Raw genomic sequence first — 18,955 nt, forward strand, 5'->3', positions numbered from 1 at the left:
TTTAATACCATGACTTGCCACTACAGTTTTGCCAGCCTGTTTAGAATTGTTTTTGAAGGTCTTTACAAAATAAACCGCTTTTCTGCCTCTTACAGCTTTTTCGTGCTGTGTTTTAAGTGAAAAGAATTGTTTGGCAGATGTCTCCAAGTTCTTCTGAAAATACGTAGGTAATAGAAAATACACAACCACAAGGGCTCCAATAAACTGAACTTTCAGTTGTCAAGCAGCTTCACCTAACATCGTGAGCCTGAGTTTCTAAATACTCTGCACAAAGCACAGCTGGAGGTGACGTCTCAGGCGTCCAGCTTTTCTAGGTCGGCCTCCAAAGCACAGGATCCATTTCTCATGTTCCCGTCTCTTTCAGCATATATTTGTTAAACAGCGATTGAACTGTCTTTTACAGGGGTGCGTGATGATGGACCTTTCCCACTGTCCTCATGAAGGGAGTGTAGTTTGTGTATTTGTAAGAATCCTGTTTCATTCTTTCTACAGTATTCAATCTCTAATTTGGAAAAGAAAAAGGGGGGGAGGGTGAACAGATTTTTGTCTTTAACAACACTGTTTTATTTGGAGTGAAACTTACCTCGTGCTTTTGCTTTTCAAACTCAAGGTGGGCTGTTTTTCAGTGTTTGTCAGAGGTGCTATTTTGGCAGCTACGAGGTCTGAATTCATACGTCCAGAAAGTAAATTGAGTGTTAAGGACAGGTGCCATTGCAGAGCTCTTTCTGCTTTCCCGCTGACCTACCTTTAATTTTAGCGAAGGCGTTACTGCATTCACATCTGGGGTAAACCAGTACTTGAATTTCAGCACGTGCTGTCTCATCAGCTTTGTCCCTTTCTGGCAGCATCCAAAATATACTCAGTGCTTTCCCAATAAAGATCCTTTATTCTAAGACAGGGGACAGGTAGAAGAGAGAAACATATCATGCAAAAAAAACAGTGTAATCCAACTGAATACAGTTTCACTTCTGATATTGCCATGGTTAAACACCCAAATGTTCCTTGCCTAATTCAAATCCTTGACTTCTTACTGCAGCCATCAGTAGCTCTAGTTCCATGTTTTTAATTACTGCCTTCCAGCACTGATGAATAATTCTTCTGTTAACAGTTTGTTGGTACTGCCAACAGAGAGGTCAGCTAACGTGTAGTGTAGCAGTCGTCTTTTAAAGCACAGATATATGCTACTAGGAGCAGTGAGAACACAAACACCTTTCTGATGTCCTTAAGCACCCGTCACGACAAAGTCCAACTCCTGTCAAAGTTCAAATGCATCTTACATTTCAGTTCTAGACATTAATTGAAGGTAAATGTGAAAGGTCTCGCATCTGTTGCCAGTCTCTTTAGGTATACATGGCATCAAATCTTTTTAACTTTAAATAATATTTTTACCATAATCCTTAATTTCTTAGCGAGGCGATGTGACTATCTTTACCTCATTTACCTAGAAATGTATTGACATCAGCATCTACATAAATATACATATTAAATATAGTACCTTATTTACCTGAAGGACAGTTTCTAGGTCTATCAAATGATTTCTAATTAAAGGAACGTATTCCTTCTTTTACTGTGCTGCCTGTTTAATAATTAAGTGACATGCTGATGACTTTTAGGATGATCATTTCTGAAGGGTTTTAATTTCATTTTCTACCACAGCACATGATGTAGCACTCCCACGAACAAGAAGTAGAATGTATTATATGCTTACTATATACACATATACCATTACATGATTATTATATTCTGTTACTGAAAGTCTTCTAGTGCCTTCATTTTTGCTGTTTGGAAATTGCATTTTAATGTTTCTAACAGCATCCACACACTCTTGTAAGAGAGAGGAGTTACAGTGACATCCACAGGACCTACCACTCACACAGACACATGCACCAGCTGGAGAAGGCAGCATGTACCACTACCCGCTGTGCGACATCTTGCACAATACAAGTTATTGAGAAATAGGCAAAGTGTGTACTTGAATAGCAAAGCCTATACTGATGTAGTTAGTTAGCTCTTGGCTTAAGGTCTGACTTGCGTCCCCATCAAGCCCGTAGGCTTGGGCTTGAAGCCGTACAGCATCCCAGGGACCAGCAGAGCAGCAGCCCGTCCTGCAAGGGTTTGTTGTGCAGCATGAACAAGCAGGAAGACAGAGCTGAGCAGCACGTGAAGAATCGTCCAGACTTCTTCTTCGCTGATGCTGCCACCATCATTTGATGTAATAGGAGAAGAGCATGAGGGAAAACCTTTATTATTCTATTTCTAGAAGGCAGAATTTTGTTTCATGGCTTTATTTGTTAAGTCTAGAGTAACACCCTTTTTGAAAGCAAAAGCCTGTATTTAGCTTTTAAATATTTCTCTTTTCCGATCTTCATTTCATACAATTCACAGAATCACAGAATGTTCGGGGTTGGAAGGGATCTCTGTGGGTCATCTAGTCCAACCCCCCTGCCGAAGCAGGGTCACCTACAGTAGGCTGCACAGGACCTTGTCCAGGCGGGTCTTGAATATCTCCAGAGAAGGAGACTCCACAACCTCCCTGGGCAGCCTGTTCCAGTGCTCCGTCACCCTCAGAGGGAAGAAGTTCTTCCTCGTGTTCAGACGGAACTTCCTGTGCCTCAGTTTGTGCCCATTGCCCCTTGTCCTCTCACTGGGCACCACTGAAAAGAGCTTGGCCCCATCCTCCTGACACCCACCCTTCAGATATTTATAAGCATTTATTAGGTCCCCTGGCAGCCTTCTTTTCTTCAGGCTGAACAAGCCCAGCTCCCTCAGCCTCTCCTCGCAGGGGAGATGTTCCAGTCCCCTCACCATCCTTGTAGCCCTAATTCATCAGTCACCTCTTCATTTTACTCTTACTGGCCCACTACAGTGTGTGTGGAGCCAACAGGTCGCTCTTCTCAAGCTGAAGAGAAGCTAGCAAAACCAAGAAGGGCATGACTGAGACAAAATGAGAGATGCGATGCAAAACGGGAAGCAAGATGCACTTTTCAGGATGCAGTCCAGGGGTTTTGTGGAGGGCACTCATTAGCCAGGAAGTCCCACTACAGTTCCTCGCTCTTTAGTAGCGTGGCAAGCGACATCTGTTCAGGCTGGTTTTGCACCGTTCCATTCCTTTGCCTCACATTCACCAAAAAACATCACGACTGGTACCTTCAACTGCTGCTTCCATTCTGGGAGCGTTCTCCACAAAGCAGTAACACCCGACTTCATACATTTAATCCCAGAGTGCATTTAGGAAACTCTTAAGACATGTTTCAGGGGTCCTTCGCAATCACTAATGAAAGCTGTCATTTAGTTTTCCCCAGTGATCCCTTACATGTTTATTATGTGTTATCGCCTACTACTTCTCATAACGTGAAACCATTTTGTGTTTCCGCCCCCACCCCCTATGGAGGAGGGCTATGGCGGGCATAGTTGCAGCTTACGGTACAGGAACGGAAGGGGCAGTGGGTAGCGGTGCACAGACTGATGTTGTCTTCACCTTTCACTGTTTCTCTCTAGTACAGCCTTTGAAACAATCTCTTAAGTCTCATAAATTAGTACAAGATGGTGCTGGCACAGGTGAAAAACAGTGCTTTAGCTTGCTTTGGCAGTTTTACAGATGAGAAAAATGCCACATTTCACAAGTGTCATTGAATAGGTTCTTACTACTGTATGTGTTTAACAATGCATGGTATTATGCAGGTACAGAAACGGGATGTTACAAAAAGGAGTGACTTCTCTGAACATCAAGGGATGGCAATTTCACGAATTGAAAAGCCTGAGGATCAATCTATTGTTACGGAAGAATAGGAAGACGAAGCAGCAAAATGGTCCCAGGCATTATCTCTGGAGTATACTGGACGATTTCCATCCACAGCAAATGCATAGATCTTCAGAAGTTAAGGCACTGGAAAATTGCTAACTCTTCTAGTCGCTTTAACCCATTCTGCCTGGCTTTGAACAAGGCTGCAAATCTGAAAACAGGGCTTCCTACACCGGTTTTACAAGTTTAGCAAAACATACGTTCTTTTAATTATTTTTTACCATGGGAAAAATAAAAATCTATGCACTGCAAAGTTAGGACAAAACTAAAACTGAGCAACTGTGATTATTTTGTACGGTTCCTAACTTCTGCAAGGAACAGCTGGTTGATTATCTGGGCGTTAACAATTTTGTACTGAGATTTCTTTGGCTGGAATATTTAGTTTAATTTATATAGAGGTCAGCCTCACTCCCCTTGTTTTCAGAAAACAGTACTGAGCCTAAATCCATCTCTTTCAGAAATCAGCTAAAACACTTCCAGATCAGCTCCCAAGTTTAAGACTATAAAAAGTCACTAAATGAAAACCTATAGTTTAGTTAATTAGCTTCACCTATTTTTTTCCGACTACGTAATTCTTTTTAACTGTTTTGGATAATCTGTCCGGAGGAACAGTGAAGGAAAATCTATTAATTGACAGTAACTCTTTCTCATTGCAATAAATGAACTGAGAATCAGGATGGGGAAGAAAGGTCTTCACTCTAAAATGTCTTCTTCTGAAACTTAATTTGGGTTTTATTATAATGCTAAAAATTATCACTGGAAGTTAAAATAAGGTCTTGGTATCAAGTTGGCATGTGCGTTAGGTAAAAAAAATCCTGGCAGAACTACCTGTAAGAGCCAGAGGAACAAGTGAGAGCATGTGTTACACAAGGCAAATCCCATGGAACATCCACAGCTGACCAAGGATACCAGGAGTCACTACAACTCCACTCTGGGAATAAATTAGCCAACAGGGCTTTTCGAGAGTTGCAAGAAGTCAGCAGAGCAATTTCTTGCTTTCCAGGAGTGATTCTAAAGGCCACCACTACACCAACAAAGGGGAAAGTGCTTAGGCCATGCCTTGCATTTGCACCAGTATCACAAGTACAATCCCATGCATTTTGTATGTTTTCTGCAGTCTGGGAAGGCAGAGGAATACACTGACCACCTTGGGATTTCTCCGCTGAGACTATGGAAGTAAAGCATGGGGGAAATACTTGGTTTCAGTTAGCATTATGCAATTCTTTTGACAAAGAAGGCATGGTAAAGTCAGAAAGTCTCGTCAGTCGTACTCAAATACATATAAACAGACCCATAACGTGCACAATTCACAACAAGAGATAAAGATTCTCACACAGAAAAATAATTATATGGATGGTGTAACTCAAACTTGTGAGATGAGCCACACGACAAAAAAGCGCAAACAAACCAATACTTAGAACATGCCTGAGGATGCACTGAAATGGGTGTGGGAAAGGGGGCTGCCAGTTTAGGCCAAACATGTATCTATCTGGTAAAATTAAACAGTGCAATAAAAGGGTTAACCATTAAAGCCATCTATCCATTAAAAAAGAAGTATCTTTTTCAGCACCACTTATTGAGCAACATTTATCCATAATACAGCAGAACTGCTACAAAGGGTGACATCACCAGGGGACACATTTGACAGACATCAGATACATGGCAAATATAATTTTTTTTAGTTCCTCAAGGACTACATAGCATCAACCTAGAAGGCCTGGCACTCAGCACGTGATGCAGAATGCTAGCGTGCATTCCAATGGATAGCTGACTGAAGAGTCACTGAGTACTTAAACAGAGACCATGACGAGGTTTATTTTTACCTGTAAACATCACCTAAAGCACCTGTCAGTGCCACTGAATGTAAAAGTGGAAAGTGTTAATGAAAATAATAAATTAAAGCTGTCTTTACACATACTCCCTACCCTCTCCCTTGAAAGAAGGAAAATTTTGCACATGCCAAGAAAGTTGCATTGGACAAGGCGGCACGCTGATGAACAGACAACACTGAAACATCAGTAAGACTTGACAGGCTAAATGCTGCGGGGAAGATCATGTGCCCACAAGTATGTTACAAACTCTAAAGGTACAGAACTAATACAGAATCTGTGCAACACCCAAAGCAACAGCTTCCTTTCCACATTATGAAGCTGATGGAATCAGAAAAAACACAAAACCAAAACCCCCAAACCCAAAACAAAGGGGGAACATCTGTTGAAATTAGGAATTTAAAGCCAACGAGGTTGGGTAACTTATACCAAAGAATCTGGAAGGAATTAACTGAAAAAACCCTTTGACAAACTACCATTAATTTCGTATCCCACAAAACAAGTGAACACAGATGACTGAACTACAGCCAAAAAATAAGGCCACATATTCCAAAAAAGTGAAGAATTTGATATGAGCAACTATGAACCAGTTGAAATGTGAGAGCTCTCCTTAGTGAAATGATGGAACCATTATTTGAGATTCCCAATTAGCTACAGAGGTGCTAACAAGCAAGTCAAGTCGGCCAGTGTAGCATGGTGGAAGAAAGGTATTCCCAAAAATACAATCTGGCTTACATAGAGAAGGAAAGTTAAAAAGGTGAATAAAAATAATTGTAAATAACACTTACAGTGTGAAAAAATTGCTGTCATCTTCTCTTCCACTATATCAGGCTACTACATTTGGTCTCCTTTGGAATGAAAAAATGGGGACACATCACAATTAAAACAGGCGCTTCCTCCTGTGACACATCCCACTGGGACCCGCACAAATTCATTCACAGCATTCTCCCATTAAACAGTACTACTTGGTGTAGGATGAAGTCAAGTTACCAAAGAGGGAAGGGAATAAAACATCATTACTTCATGCAAATCAAGTTTAAGTAATTCTAAGTATGAAAATAAAATTAAAACACTATTTTTAAACCAGGGGCTTTGATCTGACAGCAAGAGAGTTGCAGAGAAACGGAAACGCCTGCCACGGGACTGACAAGGAAGGCTTTCACCACACTGCTTGAGAAAATATCATAATCTCCTGTTTTACCTGCACGCCACCTCCCCATTCTTGGTATTGAATGTTGTTCTAATCAGACACTTTAATTCTGAAATGAAGTTTCCCCTCCCTGTTATGAGAAACAGAGCCATACGTCTTGGACTTCTGGCACTCCAAAGTCCAAGTGCGTGATAAACGTGAGAGCCCTCAATTCCGTGTATTTGATAGCGGGGAACGTCTCTTCTCCCGGCCGCTGACTAACATGAAAAGGCTGGCTTCAGTTTTCAGTCGTATCAATTAAATTTATGCTTTGACAGTGAGTTACAAATGAAGGCAACTCAGAACATTATTTCAAGCTTGAAACACAGAGTAGACACATGAATGCACTACAGCAATTAAAATTGGGAAGATTATGAAATACAGCTAAAGATAGGAGCTTGATGCTATATAAGGACACCCTGCTTTTCTTGTTGAGATAACCTGAACACAACATCATGAATTATAGCAACAATTAACATTTTTTAAGAGTTGCTTAACAAGTAATGTCTGAAATCCTGTAGAAAGTAATCCAGGTCCACTACACTTTAAGTATCACAAAGCTTACACAAAAGTGTTTAAAGATTAAAAATATTTTATTTACACTTTTCTTTATACACATTTTATACATTTTTTCCGTTTAAAAACCGAACAGAGTGCATATGCAAGTCTGAGCATACTGTACCCATAGCCAGGGAAAATTACCTTCTGCCAAAAAGACAAGAAAAAAGGCTTTAAAACAGTTAAAAAGAGGAAATTCTTAAATTATTTGGAGAAGTTTATAGCAGCCCTGGGGTAGTCATTAGACATTTAATCCAAATGTACATATGAGGTCATATACATAATTTTCTATAGGAAAAGTATTTCCAATTGCTAGACACAAACACAGCACAATTTGAAAATAACTTTTCCTGGTAACTTATCAAATACTTATCAAATACATTCTTTTCAATACAAACAATCCGATATTGTACACTGAAATCAAGTGGGATACTACAGTGGAATTGCAATCTCCAGCATATAATAATTTATTTTAAAAAGATCTACAAAAATAACAATATATAGGGAAAAAAATATTTAAAATAAAAACATAGCTCACTCTTCCCTTCACCTGTTCCCAGAACTGGCATAAAAGTTAGGTGGGTCCTACTGAGGTAACAAAAGCCCACTAAGTCCTACATAACACTGTATTTTCTAGACTTGCAATAAGGTTTTCTACTAAAGCCATAAATAAAAACTACCATCTGCAAATAGAAGTGGTTTTCCCCTAGCTACCAACTTAATATTACTCCAAAAGGTATTTGAAATTTATCTTTGAAAGTCATTTTTAAAAGACTATATAAACATTAATTCAAATTTGGGAAGTGAAAAAAAAAATTTAGTAAAAGGAAAACCCAGGAAAGCTGTGCTCAAAACAAGTCAGTTTTATGAAGTTTACCCACACAAATGGAAATTTTAAAGTTGCTCACCAACTTTCAAAAATACAGATGCAAAAGTAGTCATCAGTATTTATTTTAAGCAGCTTCAGATTGTTTTACAAACATTAAAATCTCACAATGTTAGCTACAGGACACTGGCAAGCTTTGTTTTAAATAGATTACACGTGCTTTCCAGTTATATTCTCCCCACTCTCCTTCAGTGAGCCCTGACACATGTGATGGACCACACTTATTTAAGTAACTTCACCCTCTGTATTTTTATTAATGGAAGGAGAGCAGGATGGATGTTTTCTTTGATGTCCCCAACCCTATAAACACTTAAGCACAGGTTTAACAACATTTGTGCTTTTATGTTTTCTTTTAAATACCTTACAGGTTTCCGTTTTCTTCATATTGGACTGTTCAGATGTGAATTACACACTTGAAGTGTTACAAGAATCAGGGGCCCAATTCACTAGTTTTTGGAATTTTTTTTTTTGTAAAGAAAAATATATTAAAAAGGCAAAAATACTGCTACAAATGTGACTATTTCTAAAAAGACTTTGTCATATAAACGCTGACACAAGCTTTGAAGTTTAAAGAGCCATTAGTATCTCCCCATAACGCTGACCTTCCTTTTGCAAAAGAATGGACATAATGAGTTAGGCAACGTTTTTCTTTTTAAACCAATTTGAATTTGTACCTGCTGAAAGTTATCCTTTGCTTCCTGAGCGTCAAGTGAAGCTTCATCCCTGATGCAAGTAGTTATCATATTATCAGCATGAAAAAAATGCAGCACTTGGGTTTGTAAGGCAGGAGGTCCTCAAGAAAAATGTCTGCAAATCTCAGAAACCAGAGAAATATTAAAGTCACAAACCCTTAGAGATAGTTATAACAGGACTGCTATCATACTGCAGAAAGTAGGGCATCCACACGTTTCAAAAAAAGTAACACAAAAGCAGGTTGCCAGGTAGCTCCTGTGCTGCCACTCGCCTCTCTCGCTAGCAGTGCTTTCTGAAATGGCAGAGCCTTTGTAAAACCAAGTACTGCCTTCCTCCAGCTGAATCACTGGGGAAAAAAGTTTGAAAAGGTTTTTTTGCCACTCGACGCCTCCCACTATGAAACTACTACCAACACGTTGCAGGGGAAAATGAGCTATTTTTTCCTTATCCAGTACTTTGAAAAAAATTATCCGTCCCCTAAAAACCGATATAGCAGCAGGGGCAATAGGAACTGGCAGTGTCCAACCCCTTCACAGGAGCACTATGCTTTTTGTCTCTTCTGGCTCACTTGAAAACAAAATTTCCTCCTGGAGCTACTTGCTAAATTAAGACACGAAGCTGATACATTTTTGCTATAAATGTGAAAAAAAAAACCCTAGACTGTAACTCACTATGTCCACCTTTTCAAGAAAAGGCAAGTACACTTGCTGCTTAAAAGCAGGTCCTGCTAAATTTTAAATATGTGGATGAGATTAGATTTGCTGGTATTTCATTATGGTTGGGGCGGGAACAGAACACCCCACCCCCTCAACTTAATAAATAATCAAAGATCGTAACTTACCTTTTCCTTGACAAATAAGAGGCATTTAAATGTTTTAAAAACTCATCTTAAATCTGATCATAATGCTCAAAATTTTATAGTAATAGGCAATTCTTATTAGCTACCCTAGTTTTGTTTTTGTTTAAGCACTAAATTAGCTGGAGCTAAACCCTAAAACCAATCACAAAAAGAAACTTTCAATCAGAAAAAAAGAAAAGAAAAATATCCCTCTGATACATGAAGTAACAAAAATAACTGCCTCAAAAGTTCCACTGCAATGGAAAAGAGAATGTAAGCCAATTTCATATTTCATGTTTGAAACAATGAAAGAATGGTAGAAATGTAAATTAACAAAACATTCTCGCATTCCTCTACACGTTCAAAATCCAAGCAATTCCAATCACTCCTAATGCTGAAAGGTTACAGCCAGCTTCTCAATGAAGACACAACGTCAGGGAAGCTGAAACCAACAGTTCAAGTTAGAATTTCACAGAATAATTGCTATTTCAATCCTGAACAAGATCTTTCAGAACTAGGTGCCTGAAGATAAATACGAACTTAAAAAAGGAGCACCTAAAAATGATCTGGTTCTTCACATTTCAAGTAGAAATACTCACCAATTACTTTAGCGGCAGTTGCTTAGCGCACAGAACTTCAGAAGGTGCTTAAATGCAGACTCAAAAGGTTACCTTGAGACACCCCTATCCTTACCATTATTTTTGATAAAGTCTTGGCCATGTCTCTGTACCGCACCTGAATCATGGAAGACCAGATATCGAGAACCACGTCCATTCCCCAGACTGGCCCTGGAGGAAAGTGAAGTACTCCGCACTACACATAGCATGCCCATGAAAGCCTACTCAAACAGCATTAATTTTTGCTGCCCCATAAACTTATTGAGAAACAAGCTGGTGACAAAAAGAATAAAAACAATAAAATATACCTTGTTGTTTCATTGTGCCCCGATATTCCATGTACAGTAGAACCTTTTTATTTGCACACAGCCAGCACCTACGTGAGTCAGTTTGTCTCTGCACCCGTGCAGGGTAATGTACACACAAGTCTCACAGTGAAACTGAGGTTTTAGCATAAACCACACTGGCTTTAAGTTAAGCTGTTAAGGAAGTAAATTAGATTTCTAATTCGGTAAACTAAATTTTGATTTAAAAAAGACTTAAATTTAACCGCAAACTAGTCTGCATCAGAAGGCTGAATATCAATATTTGGTCCACTCACTACTGGTGTAAGTAACTTACCACTACAGCTATGATGGCATACATTCTCTCTTTCTGTTAAAACATACAGAAAGAAAATACTCAATAAATCACTTCTAATTAAAAAATCTGACGACTTGCCATATAGTTCCAAATTCTCACATCTCAACCCAGAACATAATTATTACAAAAATATCAAAATACAGGTATGAGGATTTTAACTTCTATCAATGATTTCAAACTTCGTTTAGGCAAGTAGGTGTTCTTTTTAACATAGGAAATTTAGGGTGATTTTGGTCCTTTTGTAAGTGCATTCTTTTGAACTCCCTGAGTACTGTACATTCCTTTTCTACAGTGATTTCTGACTGGAAGATGCTGAACAAAGTAGTTTTGCATTGCTGCACATAAAGTCAAGTCTATTGCTTTAAGTGAAACACAGCAGCAAAAGATTTTACAAAATATGCAGGTGCACGTTTCAGCATTTTGCCCCTACACATCTGAACTAAGTGTGAGCCTTCAACTTCTCCAAATCTCCCTTTTAGATTCTAGAAGTGGCTAATTTCACATCATTAAAAATAATCAGAATGTAATTACTGTTATTATTTATGTCTTGGCAGATAATTCTTACCAATCTATTGTCAGCAATATCTGCACATTAACACAATGGAGTTATTCAAAGCCCTCTTGCACCACCTCGATTCAGGCACACTAAGGTCAGTAGCTATAGTTGTGTGGGATTTTTTGTAAAAGAAACATAAATGGTGCTAACCATCCAACCACCTAACTCCACATTTTCAAAACACAGTAGTTCATAGCAGTTGATAATTAAAATAATAATAAAAGATCGTACCACATCAATACGAGTATAAACAGAGTACTCGTACTGAAGTACAAGCAAAGTACTGAGAATAAACTGTAGTATATCCAGTTCTGAAAATAACTGTGGGTTGAAACAGTGCTGAACATTTGCTTATTGACATTTTCCATTTACAAAAAAAATAAAAGTGGGCAGCACATTCAAACACAAAAGAAACTCAGGTAAGATGTGTTTACTTTTTAAAAAATAATTTATAAAAGAACAAATTATCAACAGCTCATTATGTAGCATCAATATAAAGAGTTTAAAGTTACTGAATCAATCAGTATATACTAAAGATAAGATGCTTTGATACCAAATGAGGCCTCCAGTTACTTAAGATCTTCAAATTACTTAGCTAATTAAAGGATAGTACTATAACTTAAAATCAACAGATATGGCTGAATCTGTGCACTACTTCAAATATAATATTGTAACTGCACATAAAAAGATGTATTTCAATATAGTTTTTACAGTGTACACGCGTGTGTGTATATATTTGTTACTCGCCAACAAACACAATGCAGACAATAGAAGGCAGCATAGAAACAGTGTTTTGATAACAAAAATGTTTTGTTTTCAATTTAGTAGAAAATCTGTAATTTGCATTTTGGCAGACTTACTGGTACTACTATACAAAACCAGGAAAAAGGTCATGCAAAGGGAATAAGATTATTCTTCAACGTAGAAAAGGGAAAACAAAAACACCTAGTAGATTTGAGAATACTTTGCAATTAATGGGAAAAGCATCCAAAACACCAACATAGAATACAGAAATGGTTTAGCTTTGTTATTTTATACCTGGTTGTACCCTAGCACAGATGAACAGTTTTATTTTGACGCTCAATTAAAAAATAAAAATAAAGTCTTTCTTCTCTTCTTTCCACAAATTCTATGCTGATTTCAGAAGCATAGTGGTATAATGGCCATAAAAAAAAAGGAAGAAAGCACTATGGACATAAAATGTTACCAAAAAAACAAGCACACTCAAAAATATATTTTTCTTTCCCCTACTTACAATTATGTTTGTTAAAAAAACCAAAGCTTTTACAATATCAGACCAACTACCAGCTTTTCTAATAAACTTGGTAAGTACACTCCCTGTACATCTCTTACATGCTTAATCTCTTAAGCATTTAGCAGTTGTTCTTACACACAAGGTAATGTCTCTGAAGGAAATCAACTGATTGTATTTTTTTTGACAAATTAGGTATAGCTTTCTGTATTTCATTGGGTTGTTCATTCTGTTTTAGCTGCAACGTCTAACATGCTCCAAAACGTATTCAGGAAAGTGCAAGCTGCAGACTTGTAAGCCATCCAGCTTGCACGGCATCCTCGGATATTCATCTTCTTTCCATTTGTTTTCCTCTGGATCAAAGGTAAGAATTGAATCACTGTAATGACCATTGTAACAAAGGCCTCCAAGAACCATTATCTGTTTGTCCAGAACAGCTACACCATGACCACTCCTACCAATTGGCATAGAAGCCAATATAGTCCATTGATCAGTATCTGGGTCATAAACCTCTGTAGAAGGACATCCTTGAGATTCAAAGGAGGCCCTCAGGATCACACAGACACCACCAAAGACATAAAGCTTACCATTATAAGAAATCATTTTGTGAAAGCATCTTGCATAATTCATTTTGCATTTGTTCTCCCAACAGTTAGTGACCACTTGAGTTCTCCTTGTTCGCTGCTCTACTGTCCCTTCTTTACTGGGATCAAACACACACACTTGCTTAGAAGTTGAAGATGATGTAATTCCACCAGTGATAAACAACTTGTTACCAAGCACAGTCCCTTCGTGTCCATATTTATTGACTGGATAGGGATCCACAAATTCCCATTTATCTTCAGTAATATCATACCGTTCAGTCGAGTAAAACGTTTCATCCCTGGTTCTCCCAGCCACTGCATAAACATACCTCCCAATAACTCCAACAGCAAACTCAGAACGTGGAACAGACATGTCTGCCATTCGTAACCAAGTGTTCTGTCTTGGGTCATATCTAAACACTTTGGATGAAGCATGAAACTCACCATCTGGCCCCAGCTCTTCCCCACCTAATAGGAACACAAAGTTATTCACAATGGCAAGGCAGTCTGGTCGTAAAGGTACTTGAGGACCCTCTAGTTCCCACCAGACCCTTGGCTTGTGCAAGAGAAGAATTTTACTGTTTACCATACTGTGTCCTATCATTCCTCTAAATACTGCAGTCTGGGGTTTGGCAGAACGAATTTTGTTCGATTTCATTTCCATCAAAGGCTGTTGGTGAACGCTATGAAAGTAATTCATGGCTTGGTCAACCTCATGTCGCAGCTGCCGGGAGTATCGATAAAACTCTGATGTTTTTACCTATGAATACATTTAAAACATATTAAAATTCTGTCCAAGAGAAACAATCCAGAAAACCTAAATGACTATCTGACATTAGAAGATTATTTTTCTTAGTTTCATTCAGGCAATCTTGAGAGCAAATGCATTTGTGCACAGAGGCTTAAGCTAATGTACTGTTATTCAAAATCCACAAGGCAATTTAGTGATTAACAGCAGTGACTAACATTTTCAGCAGAATACTCACATGCAGAATTTAAGCCGGAATTAGGCACAATTGAAATCCCCAAGTCTAAAAATCATTATCCCTTCTCCCCAAAAAAGCCTCTGTTCATCTTCTGCTTAATCCATGAAGTGCCTAAATTAAAAACGTGCTGTTTTCCTGGTTTTGAAAAATATTGTACACACCCATTCTGCATTTACAAAGGTCTACCCTAGTTTTATTTCTGCTGAATTCTCACAACCAAGCCCAAGCAGGTACTCCCAAATGGTAGGGTCTGCTTACAGGGCTATTTAATTGGGGTGGGGTGGGAACGGAAGGTACCCAAACCCCTTCCTTCACAACACATGATTGCACTAACCACTCGTCATGATAGTTACCGTATGGTTTCCCTCCCTCAGTCTCCACATGTTAACAAACACCTTTAACAGAAGAGGAAAAGACCTCAACCTACAATCCCTTGGTTGTGCATTTATCTGGTAAATTGTGGAGGTAGGTTTGAACTTCCACTTCCTAGGTGAGAGTCAGAACCTTCGAATTACCAGACAGGAGTGAAGTGCTCCTTCTTGATACCATCTCAATCTGAAAAGAGCTATCCCTGCTCAGTTTTATTGGATTGGGGGGGGGGGGGGGGGGGGACACGACACGGGAGATTGTAAGAATTTACCTTTCCAGGACCCCTCCTACTGTCTAAGCCAATTTAAGTTCCTGATACTGGTTCTGAGACAACAGCAAAACACATCCCTGTCTTGAACATTTTAATAAATCTAGCTCCAGACAGCCCTCAGGTCACCATGTGATTCTCTTCAAAGAGGCTTCACTCTTCCTGTACAGCCTAGTCTAATGCAGCATTCTGAATTACACTTCTAAAACTAATAAAAATCCGCTAGATATTGCCAAATCCACAAATCCTCTGTCAGATTTCATCGTAAGTCCCACTTTCTTTCACATAAAACCGGATTGCTTTCAAACACCCCGAATGTCTTCAGTTCCCACCAGCTCTCAAAAGAGAAGCAATGTTCTGAAAAAACTTCAGGCCAGTCTGAAATCTCAAAGCGACCACAAGATAACATCAGAAGCTACTATTTTTCAGTATCTGTTCCCTGACCTCCTCCTATTCCCTGTCCCAAGGGACAAAAGCCTGTACCACCACTTACCTAAGGGGTGGTGGTATGAGTTTTCACAAATATCAATTTGGAAACGAATGTTCTTTGTATCTTGTGAATAAATTAGTTGCTTATTCAATAAACATGTACTGCTGAAATTTTGTTGGCTTTCTATCATTTCTCTTCCTTGTACAGTCATTAAGACCTTCTGCTGTCAGATAAACATGTTCAAAAGTCTTTTGAACTGTTATTATTAGATATGATTCACACTGATTTTGAGATTGTTTTACATGCCAGATTTTCCAAAAACCCTGAATACTGACCTATCAGTGCAAAGCACTGTATAGCGCAAGAGTTACACTGATTTGATATTTTTATTTACACTTTTTCTTTCCCCCACTCTATTTTGATAAATTTAACTTATCTTTGCTTCAGAAAAGAGGATGGTCATGTGCAGATTGCATATATTGTTCTCGGGGCAACATCCACCTTCTTTCTACCATTGTTACTGGGGGTGATGATGGAGCAAACAAGTTTACTCAGGTATAGTGCTTATAAAGCACCCACAGTAAGCCCAACTCTTCTGGGGAGTAACAGATGTATTTTCTTACTGCAAATAAAGAATATATCACACAAACACAGGAGATCTGCTCATTTGGCATTTGTTAGAATAAACCATATACCTTGTCTGACTGAAAAGATTGAGCATAAATTCCAGAAAATATGCTAGGGGAGGGGTGTTGGGGAGAATCACAGCACAGAAAAATGGTACAATATATAAAGTCTCAAAGGTTACAAAAGATAAAACAGGAAGTTAAAATAACAAAGAATTGTCAGTGAGTTACTTTATCCTTCAAAGTAACTTTCAAATTCTAAAACAGCATGACCATTTCATGCATTCCCACACTGAAGCTCTCATTTTTGCAATTAAACAACAATGATTTTTGTTCCACCTATATGCATTTCAAGTTTTCTTAGATAATTATGGAAGACAACAGGATCAACATGCTTACAACATGAAGTGTGCCAGCAAAGCCTGGCAGAGCTGGAAAATGTTTTTCTTCCCCCCCCTCAACATTTACAAGTCTGTCTTTAGATCTAGAGATCGAAATGCCAGCCAGAAACCGGAATTAAAATAAGCCTCATATATCCTCACCACTCTGTTCCTTCACATAGCCTAAATCTTACCCCATGAGAGCATGCAAAGGAAACAAAGCCTATCTCTAATTCCAGAGACAGAATTTCAAGATCAGGGAATCAACCTATTAGCAGTTCACTACTGCTTGTCTTAACAAAGGCACTAACATCAAAGCAAAGCCTCAGTCTCTTACCTTAAACCCTAAAGACATCAAGAAGCAAATGCAACTACCAGTTATAAACAACTCTTTAAGACTGAAGTCTGAAATACATATGTAAGACATACAACGCATACGTAAGTCTGTGGGACCTGACAAAAATGCATCTCAGAGTCCTGAAGGAATTGGCTGATGTAGTTGCTAAGCTACTCTCCATGATACTGGAAAAGTCATGGCAGTCAGGCGAAGTCCCTGGTGACTGGAGGAAGTGAAACATTGTGCCCACTTTTAAAAAGGGTAGGAAGGAGGACCCTGGGAACTACCAACCTGTCAGCCTCACCTCAGTGCCTGGGAAGATCATGGAATAGGTCCTCCTAGAAGCTGGGCTAAGGCACATGGAGGACAGGGAAGTGATTTGAGACAGCCAACCTCGTGGCCTTCTACAATGGAGTGACTACATCAGGGCAAAAGCTACGGATGTCATCTGTCTGGGCTTCTGTAAGGCCTTTGACACGGTCCCCCACAACACCCTTCTCTGTAAATGGGAGACGGATTTGACGGGTGGACTGTTTGGCGGATGAATAATTAGTTGGCAGGTCGCAGCCAGAGGGTAGTGGTCAACAGCTCTATGTCCAGATCGAGGCCAGTGACAAGTGGTGTCCTTCAGGGGTCCGTACTGGGACCGGTGCTGTTGAACATTTTCATTAATGACTTAGAGAGGAAAAGTGCACCCTCAGCAAGTTTGCAGATGACACCACGCTGAGTGGTGAGGTCAACACGCCTGAAGGACTGGATACTATCCAGCAGGACCTGGACAAGCTCAAGAAGTGGGCCATGTGAACCTCATGAGGCTCAACAACGCCAAGTGCAAGGTCCTGCACATGGGTCGGGGCTAGCCCTGGTACCAACACAAGCTGGGGGATGAAGGGACTGAAAGCAGCCCTGAGGAGAAGGACTTGGGGGTGTTTGACGATAAGCAGCTCAACATGATCTGTCAGTGTGCATTTGCAGCCCAGAAAGCCAACCATATCCTGGACTGCATCAAAAGCAGTGTGGCCAGCAGGGCAAGAGAGGTGATCCTGCCCCTCTCCTCCGCTCTGGTGAGACCCCACCTGGAGTCCTGCGTCCAGCTCTGGAGCCCTCAGCATGAGAAAGACATGGACCTGTTGGAGTGGGTCCAGAGGAGGCCACAAAAATGATCTGAGGGATGGAACACCTCTCCTGTGAGGAAAGACTGAGCGAGTTGGGGCTGTTCAACCTGGAGAAGAGAAGGGTCTGGGGAGACCTTATTGCGGCCTTTCAGTACTTAAAGGGGGTCTGTAAGAAAGATGGAGAGGGACTTTTTAGAAGGGCCTGTTGCGATAGGACAAAGGGGTCATGGTTTTAAACTAAAAGAGGGTAGATTCAGACTGGCTATAAGGACTAAATTTTTTACAGTGAGGGTGATGAAACAGTGGCACAGGTTGCCCGGAGACATAGTGGAGGCCCTATCCCTGGAAACATTCAAGACCAGGTTGGACAGGGCTCTGAGCAACCTGCTCTAGTTGAAGATGTCCCTGCTCACTGCAGTGGGGTTGGGCTAGATGACCTCTAAAGCTTCCTTCTAACCCAAAGCATTCTATGATTCCGTGAAGTTCATGGAGAAGTGATCTACAAGCACCATCTTGAAAAGGTGAACATACAAATACGTAAGCGCTAGCAATTCTTGCAGTATTCAGACACCATCACACCTCCCCCCCCAAAAATCAAAACAGTGACAGACTAAATTCTGGTAAGAAAAGGTAGTTGGAGCCTTCCTACGCTTTGCTGTTGAGGAAAAATATCAGTGTTTCTAGCCTTCCACCTTTCACTAGCACAACCTCTGCCATACAGGAGCGGTACCTCTCCTGAGGCTCAAATGATGGTCTAACACGAATGTTAGCATATGCCTATATGAAAGTACAGACTGCTTATTCCTCCTTGATGCAAATGAAGACAAAGCAAATGTAGTTTAGTCTGTCCACTTTCACATTCACACACTGTCTGTGTGAAATCTTTCTGAACTGTTTGAAAGCCCTATTCAGCCCATAATAAAGAGAAAGGGCAGCATTAAAATTTAGGTGTTTAGGTATTAAAATACAACTGTAAGTTGTGCATATATTTTAGTTTT

At 39.6% G+C, this 18,955-nt stretch overlaps 1 protein-coding gene across 5 annotated transcripts in view; it reads right to left on the reverse strand.

The window, feature by feature from the left end:
* Window positions 1–7,422: 7,422 nt before the first annotated feature.
* KLHL15 (kelch like family member 15) overlaps window positions 7,423–18,955 on the reverse strand; it is a 32,054-nt gene continuing 20,521 nt past the window's right edge. For all 5 annotated transcript variants that reach the window (XM_075429789.1, XM_075429779.1, XM_075429768.1 and 2 more), the window contains one exon: window positions 7,423–14,206. In XM_075429789.1, coding sequence (XP_075285904.1) covers window positions 13,097–14,206 — 1,110 coding nt within the window. In that variant the 3' untranslated portion in view covers window positions 7,423–13,096. The remainder of the gene's footprint in view (window positions 14,207–18,955) is intronic.

This window comes from Opisthocomus hoazin, chromosome 1 (assembly GCF_030867145.1).
Source record: "Opisthocomus hoazin isolate bOpiHoa1 chromosome 1, bOpiHoa1.hap1, whole genome shotgun sequence".
Taxonomy (NCBI): domain Eukaryota; kingdom Metazoa; phylum Chordata; class Aves; order Opisthocomiformes; family Opisthocomidae; genus Opisthocomus; species Opisthocomus hoazin.